This window comes from Amblyomma maculatum, chromosome 4 (assembly GCF_055883805.1).
Source record: "Amblyomma maculatum isolate TAMU_Amacu chromosome 4, ASM5588380v1, whole genome shotgun sequence".
NCBI lineage: Eukaryota > Metazoa > Arthropoda > Arachnida > Ixodida > Ixodidae > Amblyomma > Amblyomma maculatum.
In genome coordinates this window covers 111775256-111800001 of record NC_139347.1, presented here as the reverse complement: position 1 = coordinate 111800001, position 24746 = coordinate 111775256, and the positions used below count along the sequence as shown (strand labels likewise).

The 24746-nt window shown below is 46.0% G+C and overlaps 1 protein-coding gene across 2 annotated transcripts in view; it reads left to right on the top strand.

The window, feature by feature from the left end:
- Nucleotides 1–24746, top strand: part of LOC146191956 (uncharacterized) — an 84383-nt gene that overhangs the window by 15329 nt on the left and 44308 nt on the right. Inside the window, exons 1-2 of one of the 2 annotated variants that reach the window (XM_084602347.1) lie at nucleotides 1971–2081; nucleotides 2546–2697. In XM_084602347.1, coding sequence (XP_084458473.1) covers nucleotides 2575–2697 — 123 coding nt within the window. In that variant the 5' untranslated portion in view covers nucleotides 1971–2081; nucleotides 2546–2574. Of the gene's footprint in view, nucleotides 1–1970; nucleotides 2082–2545; nucleotides 2698–24746 lie in introns of those variants that run through there. The other variant, XM_084602349.1, reaches the window with a different exon arrangement.

Here is a 24746-nt window from a genome sequence, read left to right as displayed (position 1 = left end):
CCAAGCAAAGTATACAGAGAGCGAAATAACGTTTTTATAGACAAACAGAAATATAACTTCTTTATAGCATAAGAAGTCATCGAGTAGTGGAAAGCGGACATCCTTGTGTAACAGATTGTCGTATCGGAAAGCTTTCTGCCACCTATCTATTTATGATGATGCTGGCTGAACATTTTACGTAAGCCATTTGAGCTGCCCTTTTATGACTGAGCCTACATTTATGGGATCCAATATTGAAAACAAAATTTCGTGGAAAACCCGGTGAAATGCGTTCTCCAGGTCTAGTTGCATCTTGCAACGTGGCCATGAAATGTCTTGCAAAACTCCAAAATGCTCATAGTAACTTCAAAACCCTCACACTAACGGAATGTCATAAAAAACAGGAGCCGTCTGTCTGTACACATTAGACGAAAAGTGCAAAAAAAAATTCCGAACATTTTATAAACACGGGTAAAAAACAGCGTTCTATGTTTGTTGTGTTGAAAAATAAAAAAATAAAAATGTTAAGCTGCCTCAGAGTGCATCAATTTTCGCTACTGAATGTTATGCAATCTCTTTAACTAGAAACAATCAGCTATCGAAGCTTAGCTATAACAAGCTATAGACGCTATAGCTTGTAATAGCTACCGGAAGCCAGCGAACGCGCTTGAAAAACGTGACAATACCCCGAGTGTGAAATCACGCACATGGCTGCATAGTGGCTTCGGCAATTTAAAGCGTCCGAGATCGAGAAGCCGGCAGAGGCAGCCAGATCACGCGAACTCGCGCACGCTCGTTTGTACCGCAAGGAGATCGTTGCATCTCCGTGTTGACAGCGTAGTGCTTACTACGGCATACAGCACAGCTACCCTGAAACGCCGCCACGCGAGAGAACATACATACATCCATTCTGTTCATCTCCCAACCACCTTTAAGGCTAGGCTTGCACAGATAATTATTGGCCTGACAGCCTCACCTGAAGTATGTGTCCATTCCCCCGAACTCAGCGCTTGCAGAAAGAGACGAGCGTACGACTCACTAGAGTGCGGCATTTGGAGCGCAGACGAGAGGAGGTGCGCTAGCTGCAGTACCTTCAAATCTGTAGATCTTTCATAACCTGCCTAAGTCTTTATAAGCAGGTGGCTGCTTTTAAATGCGTTATCTGGACGCAATCCTATCAGACTCAATAGCTGATGTCGGCAACCTCGCCTAAAGTCAGCCATGCCGACAACGCGGCGCCAGGTTCGAGAAAACTCATACCAATTTACCCAACTTGGGTGGTTACAGAAGCCGGCGTAGTGCCTCAACCGAAGGCGCGCAAGGTGCTTGCGCAAAAGGACAGAACCCAGCCTGGCGTCATGGATTACAGCTCCCGGGGCATCGGCGCTGCTTGGGGCGAGCGGCGCACCACGCCATCGAACATTGCGTGCTTTAGATTGCCTCGGCAGCAACTGCGGGAAATTTCATAAAGCGAGCCTATGCGGAGGATAGCCGGCATACACGCGTGCCAAGCTACTTCCGCTTGATCGCTACTCTCCTAGACAGAGCCTTCCGACCCTGTGTCCGGCCTTCTGTTCAGCGCCTGGACCGGCAGTAAAGCCAGACGAACGACAAAATTGACACCAACTCACGCCCCGCCCGTTCTTTATTGATGCAGACAGGATGTGATGTTAGTCCGCTCCGTGCTCGCCAGAAGCGTCTCATTTTCACCTTGTCCCTCTCCCTCGCCGGCACTGCCCTCCTCCTGGCATACTCGCAGGCTAACCGTGGCAGCAGCTTGGGAGGAGCGCGCTTCTTTTGACGATCCTTTAGGTGACCTTGGTTGACGCACGCGTCTATGCATTGTGCTCCCCCTCCCTCCTCCCCCTTCTTCCCCTTCCCATTGGCAGCTAAGAGTGATGCCACAAGCTGGGCAACATACGTCGCCTCTAGGTATACCCCTCCTCTCAACAATATCCCAAGCAAAAAACACCACAAAATATGCCCTTTCTCGTTTTGGCGGGCGGCGGCGTGCGCTCGGCGAAAGGTAGTACGCGGTTCGGAGCCGATACGGGAGGACGTTCGGATACCTGCCCGGAGTGGCCAGAACAAGCCCCAGCTAGGTGACTTCTGTCCGAGCCTTGTGTAAAGTGCATGTAACTTGCTGCTTGCGCACGCTTGCGTCCGAGGAACGCTCAATTGTAATGGGAAGTCCCAATAAATCGTTTGCGTTTGCCCTATTCCTCGATGTGTTCTCCGCGTCAGCAGATGTAGTCAGAGCTGGCAGAGCAGCATTTGGCTTGAAAGCAGAGTGCTAGCCCGACATGAAGCACAAGAACAGCAAGTCATTACTGTGGTTTCTGTTCAGGATGCAAAATAGCTATTATTGCATTATATTGCATGTTTCTGTTTATACTATTAGATAATAGACTCATTAGTATATATGTACACGTACGCGATATTTCAGGTTCACTGTTTCATATAAACAATCACAGTAAAACTAGAATAACGTTTTGTTTAACAAAGGCTCCATTGCAGCTCGGCTGTCTTTAGCATCCACCTGATTTGTCACATGTCTGCATTGCAGAGTTCGCAGCTGGTCTGTATTGGGGAAAGATGAAGGTCCGCATTGAAGATGGCATCGTGTACTCGCCTTATCCGAGCATCGAGATCCCTATCTGCTCCTTCTACGACCTGGCCACAGAGACACTGCTCACGAACCCGGAGAAGACGGCGCTGGTGAGTACACAAGTGACGAAATCTTACTAACTTCAGCGTACACACTGCATAAATATTCCAAATGCAGAGCTTGTTTTAGTCTTGGAAGTTAGCGAGCCGCTTGGGGTAACGGCCCTTTGTCGGTCAGCTATGTGCATAAATGCTCGTTGTTATAGGAACTTCCATCTGAGAAACGCTTTTAAGCTATGTGCGTCAGTCTCGTCATAATGAAATTCTACCGTTTCGCTATGTACTGGGGTAGCCAAGGTTCTCAGGCCGCTCCGAATGGCCGACGAGTGGTTGCTCTCTGCTATCACAGCGCTGCTATCAGATTCGCGCCCCGATTCTCGCCGGTGGCAAGGGTATGCACTCAGAGGGTGTCCGGCCCCTTCGCTCTAGCTCTCCTTGATTACAAAGCAGTTAAAAAGATAGTGCGGAGCGCCTTCGCGGTCGTTTCTTCTGATTCCGCTGCGCTGCAGCCCGTGGTCCGGCACGCGACCTTGCGCTGGAGAGAACCGTGATGCTCACCTCAATATTTATTTGTACTATGCGTGCTTCTTTGTGCTTTTCGCCTTTTTGGCTGGTGATGACATGCGTTTACCTTGCCATCAGCTCTTTCACAGCTCGCGGAGCCTCACTGTGGCTTCTTTAATTGTTCCATTTGTTAGTACTTTACTGGCCAGGAATCGAGGTAGAGCGCGCATTGTTTGGTTGTGCTTCTGAAAGGTTTTCGTTGTCGCGTAATAGCCATTGCACTCTCTCAGACATTGTATTAGTGTGTGCCAGCTCACCAACGTACGCGGGCAAAGCACTTGAAGGTATGTGTGTGTTGGGGAATTAACATGTGCTACTGATGCTACTGCGTAGTATTTCATCTTTTGGGGCGCATTGTGAACTGTCATGTTAACATTTTCAGCAATTGCGAACGTGTTTTTGTTCTTGCGAGAATGAGAAGTGCACTCTCCCATATTGTCAGAATTCAAGCGACAACGAAGGCATCTCACGGCGAGAGGACACATCAGAAATTCTTATAGGTTAGGCGACGTGCTCTTCAACATGTTCCGCGATTTTAGATTACGCGCTTCTCGACGAGTGTACTGATTCGTCACCACCGCAGAGGCTTCTAGTCGACAAATCTGATTACCTGTATTTGTTTAGATGTTTTTTCGGTTTTTGTTGCCTTCGGGCTTTCGACATCTCCGCTTTCAAGCATGTTGCGTTCCGCTTGTACTTGAAGCCATTCATTTCACGGTTACGCAGCCATGCGAGTTCCTAATATATTAGCACGCGTTCCACAAAAAAATTAGTTCAGTGTTTTTCAAGTTATTTTGCACAGGAAATCCTTATACAGTGCCGAAGCAGCGTCTTGAAAAAGCATGTTCTTGACAATGTTTGCTCTTCTAACGCAATCCGCGGCCTTTCACCGAACAATTTGTAATTGGACATGCTCGATGTGTGTGCTGTGGCTTATAGTTCACAAATGGTCGTAAGGTACACGTGCGCTTATTGAACTCTAAGAGCATATTTATGAACATGGTTTTCGTTGCCACATCGTTGATTGTCATCGTATTTTTGCTGGGCAACTGAAAAGTAACGACGCAGAACTATACGCCCATCGCTGTCACAGATGTCTTAGGTACGTATATATCGAGAGGGTGTATGACTGCCTAAGCTCCGAACGAAAGCCGAGATGTCCACAGCCCGGTGACAACACCAACGCAAATACAGGTGATCACATATGTTGACTATTGCCTCGGGGGTGGTGGCGTAGCTCAGTCCGCCGGACGAGAAGCGCGGAGAATAAAAGCTAGGGACGGGTTGAATAGCATGTCGCCTAATCTAAAACATTCGTGACATGACTTCGCGTTGTGAAGCGCATTCCTTACCCGCTTGTTTTCTGCAGACATAAAAAAGTACCTTTTCCCTTCTCTTGAGAGCAGGAAGGCGAGCGCCAGCACTCAAAACTTAACCCTGACAGTACATAATGCGTGACATTTATGAAATACTTCTCAGAAATGTCACTAATATATGCTGGTTCCACAACTTTAGCTGGTCGACATGTGCGTGAGGATACTGCACGCGCTCACTAATATAAAATCGAGAGGAGGAGCTGGATATAACGAAGAAACGAAAACCCTTTAGAAGCACAAGCAAACAATGTGCGCTCTACCCCGATTCGTGCCCAGTAAATTAGCAGCAAGTGGAGCAGTTAGAGAAGCCACAGTTAGGCACCGCGAGCTGTGAAAAAGCTGACGACAAGTAAAACGCATGTTATCGCCAGCCAAGATGGCGAAAAGAACGAAAAGGCGCGCACAGTACACCTAAATATTCAGGCCATCATCACGCTTCACTCTGGCGAACGATCATCTGCAAAGCTACGGGCTGCAGCGCAGCGAAACCCGAAGAAAGAACCGCGAAGGCGCCCGCGCAGTATCGTTTCACTGCTTTGTCATCAAGGAAACCGAGAACAAAGGGGCTTGGCACCCTCTGAGCGCACGGCCTCGCCATCAGCGCACAGCCGGACGCGCATCTGATAGCAGCGCCACTCTCTCCTTGGCCATTCGGAGCGGTCTGAGAACTTTTGAGTACCCCTGTACTTAAACTTGTGCAACCAAGGGGAATTCTTTCAACCTCCATTTAGGCTGTTTCGTGTTTTCAGTTGATTTCATCTGAGCGACCGGAATACACTATGGTCCCGCATGGGAGCTGTGCTGCAACGCATTTTTACAGTGGCTCAATGTGGAGTACCAACATAAAAAGTATAGCATATATTGAGGGCTGGAATTTAAAACAAGTGCTCCTCAAACATTTTCTGCCGCGTAACAAACAAAGAGCTAAACGTTTGCTTATTTTCTGTAAATAAAAGACATCCCTACGCGCGCTTTAAGATATAGCACCCTAGAATTGTGCTATTCACGGATTTCTCGTCGCCGCAAATATATTGCAGCAGGGCCAGCGGGACAAGTCTTTATTGACTGGACATTTTTTTGTGTGTGTGTGTGAAGAAGACTCTGTTTGGAGACTTCATACTGTTCACGCGCCCGAACTTTGCTCCTGCCTGCCATCAGGCATCGAATATATAAATCGATTTTCCCGTTCAATAGGAAAGAATTATTCTACAGTGCAGTCGTTTTTGTAATAGCTTTTCAAACACTGCCCTAGTTGAAAGTTCAGAGGCAAGGCGAATTGCCATGGACAACTTTGTCGCATGGGTCAATGATGAAATGAAAACGCATAATTTTCCTAATGGTTCTCGCTCTAACGAACAGCGCAGTTTATAGCGTAGTGATTTTAGGAGAGTGAACGCACCGATTTTTTCTTTTCAGCCGCAAACAAAGTACACTTCGCTACTAACGTTTCATAAAAAATAGTAGAGGACCTGCACTTTCCCCGCACATTCTTTCGAGCTCTTCGTAATATCTGAAAACGACATTGTCACATTATATTGACAACTCAATGAACAAAGAAGCACGCCGCTGCGGTAGCTCAGTGGTTAGTCATCTCGACTGATGATGCCAAGAACGTTGCAGCATAGCCCCGCTGCGTATTGTCAAACCATATCCTGTAGGAGCACTCATGCAGACGACGCTCTCGGCGATTAAATAGCGATTGTTGTTGAAAGGGGTCTCATAACGTAATGTAAAGGTAACATATACTCATTCAAGGCAGGAAATGATTATGGTGAAGGTAACTGAATAGTGTAACTATTGTCATACCACCACCTCGTGGCTCTGGTCCCGGCTGGCTTTTAGGCTAATAAAAACCTAAACCGTCACATAATACAGCCTAAATGGGAACACACCCGGGGAAAGTTGTTAGTAAAAATAAGTTTAGAAAAAATTGCACTCGAATGATTCGAACACGTTTTCAGTGCAGAGATAAGTAGTACTACGTATTAATACAATGCGCCACAGATGGGATACGAACGGCTGGATTTATATGCGCCCTTATTCCTTTTGACAATATTTCCGCTATTTGTGCGCCACCTGACACCAACTCATGCGCCAGAGCGTCGTCTGCTCGAGAGCTGCTACGGGATATGTTACGCAGCCCTACTGCGTTGGCCAGTTTGCGGTGGAGATGAAAAGCAAGGCCCCGTGTTCGGTGTGATATTAGTGAGCATAAAAAACCCCAGAAAGTCGAAAGATTCTGTGCCTCCTCTACTGCGTCGTCATCTTTGAGTGAGTAGGCTTCTGACGTTAAACACGATAAGCCTCAGTGGTGTATCACTGAAAAGAAGGGAAGAGGGTATGCGCTGAACTAAGAAGCAAAGAATTCATCTCGGCGGCAGCTGCTCCGAAACGAATGGTTCACAGTCCTTCAAAAAAAAATTTCCACCAACCACGGTCGTACTGAATTGAAAGCTGAAAAATAAATTTCGAATCATGACAGGCAAATAAATGAACACTTTGTAGAACAACGCAAAAATATTTGAGCATGGCTGAGCAATTCTAGTTTAATTCTGGTGCAGAATCAGTAGACAGCGAATATGATAAAACTTAACAGGCTTTATAAACATTCACGGCATTGCTCCTCTATTTTGATATGTCACCCGCTTACTTAAATAAATTAGTTTTAGTTCAAAAGCTAGCCCCATTTCTGGAATACCCCACGGGGGAATCTGTTACAGCAGAAGTGTGCGTGTACTGTGTGACACCATGGACCCCGAGCTCCCACGATTGGCCGTGCGCTGCATCTCCGTGGCTGGTGAAAAGGAGATCCTAGTGGTTAAGCCGATGCTGAGTGTTTTGAACTTTCAGGCCCCGCGGCAAAGGCCACACACCATTTTGGCCCACGCTTCCAATAGACGTATTGCACCTCCGGCCTGACTCGTCTGGGGAAAATGGCAGTCGCCTTTTCCTATCATCCCCTGCATATTTCACTGTCCTTTCTTCGACCTTACAAATCTATCCTGTCCTCCCTTCCAGCTTTCTATCTTCCTGGCGCCGAGCGTTAACCTCGCGTGGTGAAGTTATCGAGTGGCCCCATATTTGGTTGTAATGGCAGTGTACACCTGGCGTGGGCAGGACGTCTTGTACGTTCCTGTCCCATCCCCTTGTTGTGCTCGATGATATGGGGCAAGCACCGCTGCCGAACAACAAACGTTTTCTATGACTTCTTCACACCAAAGTGGTCGCCTTCGAAAAACAAATAAACAAAAATGATGGACCAAATGCACTGCCCCATTCTTCCCGAAACGAAAGAATTATTCCCCAAATGTAATGTCCTACATAATGATGAAACAGAGAAAGCTGCCTGAAAAATCTTTCCATTTCTAGTGTCGAAACGCCTAACTTGTGCCTTAGGACATGGGTATATACAAGGTATCAAAAATGCCCATTGTTGACCTCATGCTTGCAGTGAAAGACAATGCCCAGTACTCAAAACTGTCCTACATAGTGTCGATTGGAGATATCTTTATTTCAATCATAGCCGATAGGTCTCTGAACTGCGTACGTGGTACGATCTTTGAAAATTACTACCTATGTCCGACAGAGGAAGTATTGATTGAGGGAAGCACTTAGTCCCCAATTTTTCATCCTGCGCCCTCTCCGAGTCTAATGAAGCGGATTACTTGAAAATAGATGTCAGCATAACATACCGAATCCCAGACGCTGCTTCAACTGTCAAAAATTCGGCCACGGGTCACGAAGGTGTCACGGCCATCAAGCTTGCGTCAAATGTGCATCTCAATGACATCAGTCGGAGAACTGCAGTGCAGTACCACGCTGTGCAAACTGACAAGCGGGACACACCGCATACTCATGGTCGTTTCCTTCATTGAAAAAGAAAAAAAGAAATCTTAACTGTCAAAACAAAAAAGGAGTTAACTTACCCAGGGGCATGAAATTGAGTAGCACAGAATACTTTCTTATTCATAGCGAGAACAGAATTTTGTAACTGCTTCCATGTGGTTCGTAGGGGGGGGGGGCAGCACACCACCGAAGGATGAGGCCGCTGTTCAGATAGGGCCATCACCGCGCCGGTCAGACGCAGTGCAAGCTGCGTTTCCATCTCTGCAAAAGGGTGCGCAGATCCCTGAGTCAGCCCACCGCAAGGCTTCACCGCACTGAAAAAATTGAAAGAAGCCTCGAACACATACACCTGCGGCATTGAGGGCCTCCGGCGCCTCTAGCCAGGCGACGGACACCAGTACGCCTTCGTATCCGCTATAACAGCGACAAGCCTCCCTTGCACAAGAAAAAAGAAAATCCCTATAATGGGTCCAAAAGATGCATCACCCTATGTTTTTTACCCCTATCCCTTCCCACACCCTCCCCCCGCCCCAAGTTTGTAATACGGTGTTCTAGTTCATTGGAACCGGCGGGGACTTTAAAAAACTACACGAACATAAAAGATATTTTAAATTCAGTTCCCCTATAGCCCTCTGTCTACAGGAGACAAACATAGGAGACCACAACAAAACAAATTATTGCAAAAAACTACACAGTCCCTCGATGTGACAGAACATTTCAGCAAGCTCCCTGGAGCGCTGCTATTGTGGTTCAAAGTAGTCTCGCAGAACGAAAGATTGATCTAAAAATCACGTATGAAGCAGTGCAGTCACTGTGACTGATGTAAAAAAAAAAACATATCAATATGTTCCGTATACATTGCGCGACAGCTAACAATCAGGCTTCATGATTTAGAACTGTTATTACGACTAACCAAAGCATAAACTTTAGTAGGGTATTTCATTGCTCATTCCTCTCTCTGGTGAAACAGGTAGACAGATATCAGAGGACAAATTATAGGTTTTGTTTTATGCAAATATATCTGCCGGCTAAAGACAGGAAAGTTAACATACTGTTTCCCAAAAACGTGAAGAATGAGCTGGTTAGATTTGTTTCTTGGCTCACCATTAGTTATGGATTTAACATGGGAAGCCCTTGACAACACCCACGAAGCGATCTTCGCTTCGTTGTATTTAGTATAACATCTTCACCATCTGTGACTCTAAAAAAAACACGTAATTGCGAACGTTACCTTGCTGACTAGGAGCTATTTAAGTCAAAAGCCAACCTCGAAAACGTTTTTCCGATTATCTCAGCGCAGACGAGCTGAATGAAACGTTTACGGCTTGCAATATTGGTGCAGCACGCATACCTGTCCCACAGTCCTCAGGAGTTAAAAAAAATTACAAGCTTTGGGTTTGGCGTGAATGCAAACCAACTAAAAGAAAACAAAACAAAGTTGGGGAGTTTCCGCAGTTACCCTATAGTAGTGAAAACCTTACAATGTTTAAGCAGGCAACAGGTCAAACTCGATATGTCCGCCGAAACAGCGAGAGGACTTCCCTTCCTGGCAAGCTTATGTGCCATCAACAAACAGTTCAATCACACCAAAAAATATGTGAGAGCAAGTTCGCAAACTAAACGGCAACTTCTCCCCTTACACAATTCCATTTTTAACATATTCTAACACATAAACAAGCACAAAAGAGAGGCAAATGTTTTAGGTCAACATTTTTTTCACAATTTCAAGCTGTTCACAATATACAGAGTCTATTACAGAATCCAAATGCATGGCCGAAAACTGAAATATAAATGGCAGGATTCATGAGAGAAGTATGTATACAAGAAAATATTCGTAATGAAGGTAGTGATCGAGAAATGAAAATCATGTACGCACCAAGAGCGTTTCATCGAAGTCGCTTGATGTCCGCTCCAAATCACTCACGAACAATTCACACAGCACTCCACACTTTCAAAACAAGGTGTATTTACATGCGAACTGTGTGGAGTTGTCACCATTGAACACATTTTAATTATTTGTACGCAACTTGAAGAACTAAGACAGAAATACTTTACACAAATTTGTAATGAACAGACCCCACTACACTAAACCTTACTTATCATAGAAAAGCCACTGATGAATATTTTCCATTTATTTGCATTCATTAAAGTAACAAGGTTTTAAATCAGGTATAGAATATTAAACTGTTAATGTTTACTTTCAAGCCTTGTTCTTGGCGCATAATGGCCTTATTTGCCATAAAACACAACACACGCACATGCTTAGTTTGGCATTAAAATTGCACGTGATTAGAACATTTATTATAATGATCTATTTTTAAATAAAAAAGTTATGAATACAGATCTGTATAACGTAGTTTAGAAGATTGAGTTTTATAATTTGAAACAAACTTCACGCAATTAAAACCCGCCATACTTATAGCTTGGGCGCTCTTTAAAAGCAGCACGGCCTCCTTATGTGCGAGCTCAAGCCTACTTTTTTTTTTCTCGTCTCAGCCCCCAGCCTAATCAAGTTTTGCCTTTCTTGCTCGAGTACAGTCAGTGATAAGGCATGCAACTCGGTCAAATTTTGACATGCAAAATACGTATTTAGCGGACGCGATATACTGGCCTATCTGTACAGCAAGAGGCCCTCAGCCTATCAGCCAACAGCTGCAAGTTGGCAGAAACAGTTCGCGACACGGAAAGCCGGAGCACCCTTCAGCTTTCAGCCCTGGGGCTGAGTGGCAGAGATGGCGAGGGAGACAGCTCTATGGCCACTACGAATTGTCCTTGGAGGTGCAATTGGCGTTGCCCGTTGCGTTGCGCCTCAGTGACTGGAGACGGCCGTTCTCTAATGTTTAGTTTCCTCTTTCATCCTCCGCGGTAACGCCACTACGCAGTGACTACCCGTGACGAAATGAAGTAAGCACAGAGGGCCAGACGCCGCGGAAGGAGTGCGTCGGCTGTGTTGGCACGCGTTTTCATTGGGACTGCCCACCAAGGCCGCCGAGTTCTAGCTTTACGCGCGTCTGCAATCGGTCCGATGTCATTGGCTTGTTCGAGCAGGCATATTGCCGTGAGACTTATCTACACTGACTACAAACTGCAATGTATTGAAATGAACACGGAGGATGCGGGATCGAATCCCGGCCGCGGCAGCCACTATTCAATGGAGGCAAAAAGCAAGGAGCCTTTGTACTGCGCGATGTCAGTGCACGTGAAAGAACCGCATTTGGTTGAAATTTGCGAACCCCTTCACTGCAGCCTATCTAATATCAAGAGTCTATTTGGAACAATAAACCTCTTAAACAAACTAACTCGCTTTTGCGTGGAAAATTATGCGGCGGCGCCAGTTGCTTCTTCGCTCCATATATATGCAGTCCGGCGTCGAGTCGGGGTGGTACTTTTCGTGGCTCGAACATCGCGGAAATCGTCGAATGTAAACTCGCTGTCGAGTTCAAGCATATTCCGGGCGAGCCTCCCGACGGCAGAAGAAGCAGGGGGGAGCCCTTGCAGTGACGAACGAGCGCTATACCCGTTGCACCTAAATTGCCATCAGGTCATTCTATGCGAAACGTCCCTGGCCCCAAAAGCAGCCTTTACCGATTCTCTTGAAATCATCTGGGGTAATTGCCGATAGTGTAAATACTGTTTTGGTAAAGTAATTCGGGGAAAAAACATTGTGACGTAAGAGACATTCGCACTTTTCGCGAACACGCAAAACCTGCTTGCAGTTAAATATTTTTAAATCAGGTGCGAAAGAAGATATATTAAAAAATCTTTTGTGGTCGCATATGTGCTGTTCTTTAATTTTAACTCAATAACTGCTCCTATATGTGTTTTTTCTGCAGGAAAAAATTGTCCTTTTTAAATATTTTTATCATGAACTTCGTTCAGATTTAAGCGACAATAAAGTTTTACATCGCTCACCTGTTGGTAGAGTTACTGCCAAAAAAAAATGTTAAACGTTTTTTTTTTGTGCTGTACGTTTTGGGAAAATCATTCCAGAAGTTGGCAAAAACGGATACTGTTGCTAAACTGAGAGTTAAAGTACGCATAAAAGCCCTCGAGATAAAAATATGTGACATAAAGCAATAACTACACAAACCTTTCATCTTGCCATCCATAATAGTTTGCTCGAGTAGGTTTTGTCCGACGCGAGAAAACAATTTTTCAAGCTCGAAATCAGTACTACTGCGCGCGACTACCGAACAGTGCTTTCACTGAATACGATCTGCACGCCACAGCTCAATGTCGGAGCTCAATATCGCAACGGCTATAAACAGTCGATGCAATATGTGTGTGTGAATGGTATTTTAATGGCAGAGGAATCACCATCTACTCTATTGCCGTGATTTTGACCTGTAAGAGCATTTTAGTGATATACATTTCTGTAGAGAAAGCAAAACGTGAACGATTTAAAGTCTTCATTTAGACGAGATAATCATCATACGCGAGTGACATTCTGCATGAAGCTGATTCATTGTTTCGTGCATAAAACGGCTGTGGTTGTTACGGGTCATGCAAGAGCCCGATTCTCGCCACTGAGCGTCAACCGTAACACATCCTTCTCGAAGAGAATTTTGTTCACGTCATACTCCATCAGAAGCAGATTTCACTAGTCATAACAAAAAGAAAAAGTCAAATGTTGAACAGATGAAGGGATGAGAAAACAAAAAGAATATCTTGTTTGCAGGTTTACGTACATGTCCGTGCTTCCGTTTGCGCTATCATTTCGCTCTGCTGTGATACAGGAGAAAAGAAATGAACACGTGGTCTCTCTGTGTAAAGTTGACTAATCGTCGCACAATAGGCGTTGCATCGATGCTTTCTTCGCATTCCTGAACGTGCCGAGGCCAAACATCAGTGACAAATCTGGAAAGTGCGTCGTTCAAGATAAATATTAGTTACCATCAACTGATTGCGAATGTTTCGCCTTGGGAATGAGCTAAAGCAAACGTGCGTCCCACGGAAAGGTCGGCACCGCACGAGTGATGCATTTAAAGCACAATTAGGAAGTGCCGACCACTGACACAGGTTTTGACCTTCAAAAATATATTTATCGCTTAAGACAATATTCACTATAAGAAAAAAATTATTGATTGCGGGCAAAGACGAGTATGGGTTTAATAAACTATCCTTCATTATTTTATCTCGAGGGCCTTTATGTTTAATTTAGGTCTCATTCTAAAAAAAGCAACCCTTTCTGCGCACATTGGGACTGCTTTTCTAAAAATGTACATTTTAAAGAAAGCGTAAATTATTATTTGCGTAAAGGCTCCCGACTGCTGAAAGGTTAAAAAACTGAATGTGATTAAACCATGAACGACGTTTATAAAAAAATACTGAAAACGCACAAATTTTTGTTTCTTTATTGAGCCAAGAAAACGCAAAAAGTGCTTATATGGGGGCACTAATGAAGTTAAATGGAAAAATAATTCACCTGCAATAACATAAAAGAAACTCTAGTATTTCATCTGTTTTCGTACTTTATTTAAAAAATATTTAAACGCAAGCGTCCTTTGCATCTATGCGAATACTTCGAAAGACGTTTGCGTGAGAAAAGGTGTTCTATTTTCGCAAAAATAATTTGGAAACACTGTATTGACACAATTAACCATTTATTTCGAGATAATCAGTGCTTGTCGCGTTTGGGGCCTAGGACTTTCACGTCGAATGATGCTATGGCTTCACAGCGCCTAATCATTCATCTTCTCTCAGCGTACTCCACGAGCTGCGCTTCTGAAGAATCCACATTACAGGCATCATTAAAGAAAGCAAAGAAGAAGCAAAAAGCTCATTGTTCGCTCTTTCTGAAGGCACGGCACAAGCAAGAGCCCAAATGCCTTGGATGGAAACCTGAGATATCTACTGATGGAGGTAGTCGGCGTAAACATATCTTACAAACACCTTTGATAGTGTGATCCTGAACTTCTTGGAGGTAAGCAGAGGTGGGCAACCTCATGGGGTCAACCTCAACCTCAAAATGACCTCAACCTCACGGAGTGAGGTGAGGTTGAGGTGAGGTCGGCAACACCTGAAATATTTTTGAGTGAGGTCAGCAAATGAGACCTCAACCTCATACGTGAGTTTGAGGTTGAGTGAGGTCGTAACTTAGTGAGGTCGGCTTGTGAGGTCGAAATTATTGTTTCCCACAGCGATAAAATAGCCGGAAAAACACCTTTCATAATGCCTGTCGTGTGCACTCTTTTGGCTACCAACGCGCACGTAACGAACAGCTTGCGTCTGTGCGTTTGCGTTCGACACGAAAAAAAAGGAGGGGGGGGGGGCGTAAAGCGCAGCGCGGCAAACGAGTGGGGTTGGACGACGGCTGCAGACTCGAAAGAAGGTGAAGCAAGATCCCGCCACCATTCCGAGGAGTTTGGGAAGTGAAGAAAGTCTGCGCAAACTCGAAGGATTTCCAGACCTACGTGGGTATGTCGACTTCTCGGAAAAAAAAGCTAGAATAGTAGAAAAGAGGGAAGCGCAAGATCCAGCAACCAAGGAATTGCTTGGGGAGGACGGCACGAGAGAGGAGGTTTCAGAGAAGCATATGGAAAGAACAAGGATGCAGAAGAGACGAGAAATAAGTGGCTTGACGAGAAGTCACCCCAAGAAGACTGTATTTTAGTAAATAAAATCCGCATTTGCTATTGTACATGGTACAGTTAAAACGAAAGAAAGCAATAGAACGGAAGATCGCAGTTGTATCAATGCAATCCACTCTTTTATTATTATTATTATTATTATTATTATTATTATTATTATTATTATTATTATTATTATTATTATTATATTATTATTATTATTACTATTATTAGTCACTAGACATTAAATTAACCCTTACATAAAAATATAAATTTAATGTGCCCTCCTCGAAGAATTATTGAAGAACAGACCGGTGACTGACGACTATTGACTCATTCTCATACCCTACGTGAGCTTGCGCCTTTTTCATTTACATGTTAGTTTATCGAGGGCCTCCCCTCCGTTTTACAGCTTGCAGCCAAAGTGGCGGGCGCGCCTTTTGTTCGTAAGCTGGCTTCTGCTCTTTCGGCTCCGTAGCCGGTGTCCGATCTCAACTAGCGGACAAAGCGCGGACCCGGGAACCCCTCGGCATTTCTTGGAAAGTAAGCCACTGCACATACGCGCGCCTCTGGGAGTTTGTGAGTTTAGGTATATATAAGTGCGTTTCTGTCAACGGGGCCGAGAGTTACAAGCACAGTGGCAGTGTGGGCGAGAGAGCGAGTTGTGTGCGCGGTGCTCGAGCGTGTGAATGCGCGAGTGAAGATCTGCGTCTCGTTATTTTTAGTTTTTCAGTACACTTGCACCACCCCTATTTTTCCTCACTTCTTGTTTTCGTTTTGTGTGGTCACTTACCAGTGCCCCCTCTCGCGTTTGTGCACCCGCGTTTACTCACAACCGGCCGCTTTTCTGCGGTACAGCCAGTCGTCACCCTCCCCCCCCTCCCAACCTTCCTCCTCCTAAGAAAAAAAAACAAAAAAAATCAGAAATGACAATTCTCAGATTCTTCCTCTCGCAACATTATTTTCTTTTCTTTTTTTTTTTGCTTCTTTAACTTTTGGTTGTGCGCTATACCTCCGACTGGCGTATTCTTGTTGGTCTAGAGAAATATAAAGACAGGCCCTTCTCGCTTCTCGGAACGCCGCGGCGGCTGCGCGGACTTCTGTCGCTTGTGGACCATGCCGACATCTCATCGTTTTGCAGGAGGGAAACGCTAGTCAGTGTTCAAACTCTGCTCTTCCTCCCTGTAGACGCGTTGCCACCCTGCTCACCACCCGCTAGTCTTCCTCTCTTGACGAATATTGTGAAGTCGAAGAAAAACGAAACAACTCCCGTAGCATGGGTTAAGTGTTCGCGCTTCCTTCTCCCAGTGGGCGTGCTTCTCTCGTCGCGACTAGTAGCTGGTGTCTTAGCCCCACGTTCTCATCGACACCAATCGTTCCTGGAACGTCTGCTTGGAAGTCGCCCCCAAACGGCGTCGGTGAGCCGCCCGAAATCGGCAAAAAAAAAAGAAGGCAGCATCTAAACGACATGCTGTGTTCTTCGCCATTTACGGTGGCCGTCATTTTCAAGCGAAGACAAGCAGCCATGCCGTGGTCGGCGACTTGCTGTAATTTATGACGGACGTTTCCGCCCTTTCCAGCTGAGGTCTGCCCTTCTTCGAGGTCTATCGCATTGTTGCGTTCGGCGTCGAGGGTGCATGACATGGTTTCGGTTATGGCAGGTGTGGTTATGGCAGATATAGCGAAAAAATCTAAATATACCGACGATGATGTGTGCGCGCTTAGTTGTCAAGTTGACGAAGACATCGAAGGCCATTTCCGTTACAATAGCCACGCAAAAGAAACGAAAAGCACTGTAAACTTGGAATGCATTCACTGCGACAAGAAACTGTGTGGACACGGAAACCAGCTTTCGAGCTTCTCTCGGCATCTCAAGGTAATGTGCGAATTATCCCTAATCCAACGTATTATTTCTTTACCTTACATCAATGATAAAAGGAATGTTTTGGGGCTGCAAATTCACCGTTAGTTATTATAAGTAGAAGGGAGGGTAATCTTTCCAATAATTTGTCACGGTGTTTGTTCTATACAGCACAACCCACTCGTCAGGATTATCGAAAGTAGCCCAATGTCAAAAGTCAAGCACGCTTTACCTTTTCGTAACTAAGCGTCTCTGCATATAGCAACATTTTGTTCTGTCCGCCTCTTGTGATAAGTCCCACGTCAGAAGTCAGTTTGATAAAAGAATGTTATGGTACAACAACTTCCATATATACGCAAGTGGTCGATCTACTTTTTTTTGTAAGAGAGACGTTGCACTGAAGAAACATTAGATTGTTTGTGATTTTGTCAACCGATTCGATTTCAGATCACAGGAAAATGTCTTCACCAAGAAATTAAGACTTGCTTGTCATGAGGAAACACTATTTGACGGTCACAGATATGTGCGACGTTTCACTGCAGACCTTCGGGAGTTCGCATCCAGCAGCACCAAGGACACATAAGCATTACAGCGGGAATTAGGTCAAAAGTCACCATATTGTAACGAAGTGTTCGCAAGTTGGACTTTCGTGACGGCACGACGGCTCCACCGCATTGAAGAAAGGGACCAGGCGATTCCGATTTATGACACAAGTTAACTGAATTTAATAAAGATGAGCTCAAACAATAATTAAAGCGAATCCAGTAGTACCAATTAAACAACAAACTCAAATTAACAACACCTCAGTCAGGCAAACGCGACATCTGAGCAGGGGTCCCGAGCAGCAGCTCGGATGGTCGTCGTCCTCCTTCACCGGCCGCCAAAACCCATCTGTCTAACAATATTCAGGATTCTCCAGGCAGTGTTTGTTACCATGCGGAAATGCTCTTATCGGAGCCAATCAGGGGGTTTACATGAGACCGACAAAGTCGGGTCGGGGAGGCCTGTCGGGCTGAAAACCGGCTATCGGGTTCATGTATACGCTAGGAGGTCGAGCTAAACGACCGTCGGGTCGGGTCCCGCCAGCCCGACTGCAGGGGGTGGGTTGGCTCGACCCTACCCGATAAGCGAGGGGCATGTATACCCTAGCCTTGTATACATGGACTCGACAGCACCGGGTCGAGTAAGCGTCGAGTAAGTGAGGTCACCATTACTCGACCCGATTAGTGTCTACACGAACTCGCTTTCTAGCGAGTAAGTATCGCAGCGGCGCGTATCGCCGAGATTTGTAGTTATTGTGCAAGTTTCTTACTTGGATTTGATTCCGTTGCCTTTTACTATTGAGAGCTTCGATTATTCTTTTTTATCGTTGATGAGGGCTAAAAAGCATTCAACTTAGCTGACGCTCATCGCCGCTCCGGTTGCTTTTTAATCCCAGAGTTCGCCATAACTCGACTCGCTGACTCGACAGCGTCTACATGCTTCTAGACAAGCGGGTCAAGCGAGTTAACCTACCCCCGCAAGCGAGTTAACGCGACCCGCTCCGCGGCTATTTTACTCGACCCGACTGGGTATACATGAACCCGACAACTGGTTTTTTACTCGACAGGCTTACTCGACCCGACTTTGTCGAGTCCATAGCCTTGTATACATGAGCTCGACGCAAGCGGGTCGGGTAGGGGGGAGCCGGTTGTCGAGCTTAGCCAGCCCGACCCGTCCGGGTTTACATGAGCTCGATTCTGTCGGGCTAAGATCGCTGCTACACCGTGCGTCGAGCAAATGAACCAGATGCAGGCGGGAGAGGAGGAAGAGGAGGAATGCTCAGACGAACAGCTCACGGTCCCGTCCTCGACCTGCAAGGAGGCAAGAAAGGAGGCGCCTGCCCGACGCGTCAGCGTATACATGCTCCTCGCCCATCGGGTAGGGTCGAGCCAACCAACCCCCTGCAGTCGGCCTGGCGGGACACGACCCGATGGTCCTTTACTCGACCCCCTAGCGTATACATGAGCCCGATAGCCGGTTTTTAGCCCGACAGGCCTCCCCGACCCGACTTTGTCGGTCTCATGTAAACCCCCTGCATGTATACAGGGCTCCTGACGCGTCGGGCAGGCGCCTCCTCTCTTGCCTCCTTGCTGGTCGGGGACGGGACCGTGTGCTGTTCGTCTGAGCACTCCTCCTCTTCCTCCTCTCTTGCCTGCGCCTGGTTCACTTGCTCGACGCGCGGTGTAGCAGCGATCTTTGCCCGACCACGGCCCGTCTCGGGGGAGAGCGCGCGCTCTTTCTTACAGCCTTCTCATTCGCCGCGGGAACAATAGGAACTTTTCTCCTTGAGTTGCGCTCTCCGCCGCCGCAAGGGGCGCGACCTGCTCACTGTTCGCTCCGCGTCTGCTTCAGTGGCGGCGGGTGGCTTTTGCCTAGTTTCGCGCTGTCGCTCGCGAGTTTCGTGGTGAGTGCAGCCCCGAAAATAAAGAACACAGAAGGTAGATGCTGCAGTGGCATGTCGTCAACGTACTACACACGGGAACGGATATAAAAAACACTGTCGTTCAGCAAACGTTCGACAAGCATGGCATACATTGCGGCATGGTAGCCACTTTTGTCCATTTTAATCCGAATTTTTCCCAAGCCTGTACAAGAATAGGAACAAAAAAAAAAACTGAATGAGCAGTGATCACATCGAAGCTTCTTCAAGGCTAACATGACAGGAACTCGTCTGCAACAGCAAAACAGTCTTTAGTGCTAGATGCGAGCCATTCTTGTAACACCGAAGATAAAAATAATTTCATAAAAATGTAATTTAAATTGCAAAATGCTTGCATGATATAAAGTATTAGTATCACAGTCAAAATAAACGTTGTAGGGTTGAGTTTTAAATGTTATTACAATTCATATATTAGCCAATGTGAGGTATTATAAGCATTATTTTAATTTTGCAAATAACATTGTTTTAATGAAATGTTTACATGATATTAAACTTGTCATGAAATCAATAAAAAATGGTTTGACATTCATGACACCACTTGTGCTCGAAGTGGTAAAAAGAGGCCAATAAATGATGAAGGTGATACTCGATGCAGTGACTTACAAATGAGTTCACCTGCTACATCGAAAATATGCAAGTAACTTCTAAAACGTTTAAGAAGGACACTCTCACTGAAGACTCATTTCAAGCCTTGTATAGCGACCCATTGAGGCTCTCTTCGGGAAAGTAAGGTTAATGTGCGGAAAGGAATGAGATATGCTAGATATGCGAGGGCCGTAACAACTAGCGGCACATGACTACATTGCCAAGACGGACGTTTCATCTGAGAGCAAAAATCAAGGCACTGAAGGCATCTCCTACCATCCATCCGATTTCCCACTGTCACATATTCCGGTTTATGTTACGCCGCTTGATATATCGTTTAGTTAATCAACTTCGGGTGTGACGCTTGCGCTATTCTTCTTGAAACTAGCGAAAGAAGCAGACCCATGTAGTACGCTCTTCTACGAGGACAATATTCTAGTGGACTGCATTATCCGAAACCAGAGCTTGTTGCCCTAATGGACAAGCTTCCCTTTTTTTTTCTTCGAAAAAGCTGCTGTGCACCTACTATACATACAAATGTTATCGAAGTACTTAAGATCCTGATTCAGTCAGCGTTTCAGACTTCAACAGAGTTGCCCGAAAGGAATTGACAAAGCTATAGATGTTATTAGGTCCGCTTCTTCGATATTTGAAACATTTCTCAGAATTCTTCTTCTCAATTAATTATACCAGGAAAGTGACAGAGAAGACCGAGAGGCTAACTCCTTATGTGCACAAGCCGTGCAGGAAGTTTTTGATACTTACGCAGTCAGCATTTTTATCAATTGATGAACATATAGTGCAATGTGTAACTTTGAAGGAAATTTTTTTATTGTTTGCCGCTCTTTTCGATTCTGCTTAACTGTTTATGCCCATTTCCTTGATTAAAAGTAGTCGCGAGACTACATATACATCTTCGGTCTTTGATCGACTTATATGTTTTGAACGAAGCTAGAACAGCCCACTCGACTAGACAAGTGAAATTTTTACTATATGAATAAATTTTTGTTCTTTACTCTGAATCTGAGACGCGCCATGAATTTTTGCCGGTGCCTCTTCTGATCTAAAGGAAAACGGTAGCGGTTGACATAATCTCCACCCAAGAGTTCACCATGCACTCAAGTCAGGTCGCGCTACACCTGCTTAAAACATTCAAAGGCACATTGCATAGCCTGGCAAATTTATTTTTGTGCAAAAATTAGGGGTAAAAAATGTTGAAGTGTACCCGAAGCTTCATTCGACCCTGCACGGCCGCACTGACGAAGGAGCGCGCGCGCGTGAGCGGATTGTTGACTGTATTTTATTCCTCGAACACGATAAATGTTCGATGTTGATTACGCACTTTGTATAAACCATAAGGGGCGAAATGTCAGGACCTGCCGGTTGCAACTGACGCGGGCGAAGCTAAAAGCGAGCGCACATTTCCCTTGCGCGTGAACGGCTGTAGCGAAGGAGCAGCAGTGGGGCGGTGGCGACCCCACCGAGGCGCGGCGGGCGGTGGAAACAGACCCCATTGGAGAGGCCGTAAGAGAAGAGAAGCGCTCTCTCCCTCGAGACCGGCCGTGGCCCGACTAGGGTGCCTCGACATCGAGGCACCCTATGCCCGACAGAATCGAGTCATGTAAACCCGGACGGGTCGGGCTGGCTAAGCTCGACAACCGGCTCCCCCCTACCCGACCCGCTTGCGTCGGGCTGATGTATACAAGGCTAATGAGACGACTTTAGAGCTGAGGAACCAATAGGACGCCGGTGCCCACGAGGTTGTTTCCTGGCGAGCACCGCGTGAATTTCAAGAAGACGCGGCGCATCTCCGCCTGGCACACAAACACACAAAAGGTCCACCAACAACACATCGGCAGCAAGGACACAGACGGCACAAAACACAAAGCTCCTTCCGTGCTCTCAGCCGTCGCCCCCAAGCCCTCAGGCGTTAACCGGCTGGGACGCGAGCTTCCAACAGCTCGCCTCCTTCACAGCCGTTAACCATTTTCCGAATGGCGTAGATCGCGAATACCCCCCAAGAAGAAGGAGAAAGCACAGCCACGCCGTGCACGCAAAAAAAAAAAAGACCGCTCCCCGGCTGGGCACGGGTCAGGAAAACGTCGCGCGACATAGACATAGCTCGCTATGCGACAATATCAAAACAAATAAAAATAAAATTGGGAGAGTTGAAACTGACCAATTATACTGCCGTTATTAGGTCAGCCTGCTATGAATCAGTAGCCCCGCTTGCAAATGTTCATTTAAATTTTTTTACTTTAAAAGTAAGCCTCATCATATTCAATGTTGTTTAAAATTTATGTCGTCATTCTGGCGTGTCACCGCACAGGACTTGTGCCATGACGTTTTATAGTTAGTGTTCTCAAGCGAAAAACTTTTTTTTTTGAGGTCGAGCGACCGACCTCAAACTCACAGTTTGAGTTTGAGTTGAGGTTGAGTGAGGTCGGTGATGGCATCAGAAAAATTGAGGTGAGGTCACCTGGTCAAACCCCAACCTCAAAGCGTGAGGTTGAGGTTGAGTGAGGTCAGGAAATTTTTATTGAGGTTGAGGTGAGGTTGCACTCTTTGAGGTCCAATGCCCACCTCTGGAGGTAAGAAGCAAGAATTTCATCCAACATGTTGGTTTCTAGCAACTGGCTCTTTTCATGCAATTTCCGTAGCAGATTTTTGAGAGAGAAGACAGCAACCGCAGCATGGGTCTCCGCAAAATAATTCTGAGGAAGCTGATACGACGCTGCCGACACACGGGCTGCATCAGTCTAACATTGGACGAATTTGGGGTCGACGGAGAACAATATCAGAAATTTGAAAGCAATTTGTGGTTTTCAGCAGCAATCTTCGCATTCAAGCTCTTCTAAGGTGCTATACACAGGTGAAGAAAGTACCAAGCGCATTAAAAATCAACCAAGGAAATATTGCACTAATTCAAGCCTTTTCGCCTCCGTCCTACATAAATTTATCTCGGGGCAACTTCTTCATATTTCAAAGAAGCCTCGAACTTTGACAAACCCCGATGACTTCGTAGATTTTTTTCCGCGCCCTCTTAACTCCCTAAGCACTATCGCTTGGTCAACTTTGGCAGAAAAGCAAGGCGGCCTGCACCAGGAAGCATAAGCAGATATTTGTAGAGTACGCTAACAAGTTTGAGTACAAGCTTCCGCTTTCCTGTGACACGCATTACTGGGTTGACTGGCAGATACCTTAATGACTATTTAGAGAATATAATAACAATCGGCAGAATATTGTAGCTCGTCATTATTGCATTTTATTGCAGGCACTGCATAAAAAAGAGACGCAAGAGAGGTAACCCTGTTTTCCCGTTTTCAGCCAGTGGGAAGCTTTCACCAATAGCAGCGTAGAATCGCTACAGAAATCATAGACGCCTTCGAAATTCCTAAACATTAAAATCAATGTGTAGGCGCCACGCACATTGCTTTCTCATAAAAAGAAATACTCGTTGAGAAACATTTGTAGGGAAGTGCACACTACCTCCCATGGGTCACTGTTGTGATCTGCAAATTTCCTCTATGGCCGCGGTGGTTTATTCTCAAATGTTTTGGTGCGCCCGCCATAGAAAGCGGCGCAAATCGATGTTCCGAGCAATCCTGAAAATACGTCATCCCGACCGCCAGGCGGTGGCTTCTCACATCTATGACGCGGGCGTGACGGCACGGCGGCACATACGTGCGGACCACGGCTTCCAGAGAATTCTGTCTGTCTATCGGGCAGAAGGAGAGGACCATAGCTAGCGAGAGCTGCTGTGTTGGTGCTTTCTCTCTCCAACACCCCTTCCCCTGTCTACAAGTTTCTGCTGCGGTTACTTGAGACCCCCTTTTGATCACGCCGCGTGGCGATCGTCGTTCTGAAGAAAGCTCCGAAAGCGGCAGTATAGACAGACCCCGGCTTATTAAAGTCGCGAAAAGAGAGCTATGAGCTCAAGTGTCAGTTACAGCGCCTGCTTGCCCAGCTGTGCGTAACGTGAGTCAGTATCTGTTGTCCGAGTGTAGCCACCTCTTTTTTGTTAATAAATTTCTGTACTGTATGCTGTTAGGGTTTATAAATTCATTTCTTCTATTATTGCATATGTTCGCTGTCCATCGCTATGTGTGCGAGCTGCACGTCGCCCACCAAATCGACGAGCACCTCGAAGAAGTGAAGAAGCGAGTAAAGATATATTCTGTATTCCGTAGAAAGTATTTGGTAGACTGTATTGATGAAGTGGCATGGCCTAAAAAATATCCCCCCCCCCCCTTCCGGGTGCCCACCGGAACACATCCCCCCGGAACATGCCCCGCCGGGGTGGTGCAGTGGTTACGGCGCTCGACTACTGTTTCCAAGGGCGCAGGATCGAATCCCGGCCTCGGCTGCCGCTTTTCGATGGAGGAGAAAAGCAAGGTGCCCGTATGCTGCGCAATGTCAGTGCACGTTAAAGAACCCCAGGTGGTGAAAATTTCCGAAATCCTTCACTACGACGTCCTCGTAGCCTGAGTCGCTTTGGGGCGTTAAACACCACACATCAAGAAACCATCCAAAACATCAATTTTAAGTTCAGCACAAAGTCTGCCCCTTCTGTCATTTTCGTGTTATGCGCTGAACCGATAATGATTCTATGTCTTCAAGCTGCTCACGTTCTGGTAATCACGGCTGGATGCCAAGCGCTCAATGCAGTGCCACCTTGTATTCGTGCTCTCTTACTAAGCCGCATTACAAAACCCGGCGCCCTCTAGTTAAGTCTCTAAATAATATGTTCTATGTTAACAGCTTAATCCTTATAGACCAATCCAACAGGGCTCTTATGCCAGATGCGCTAACCGCAT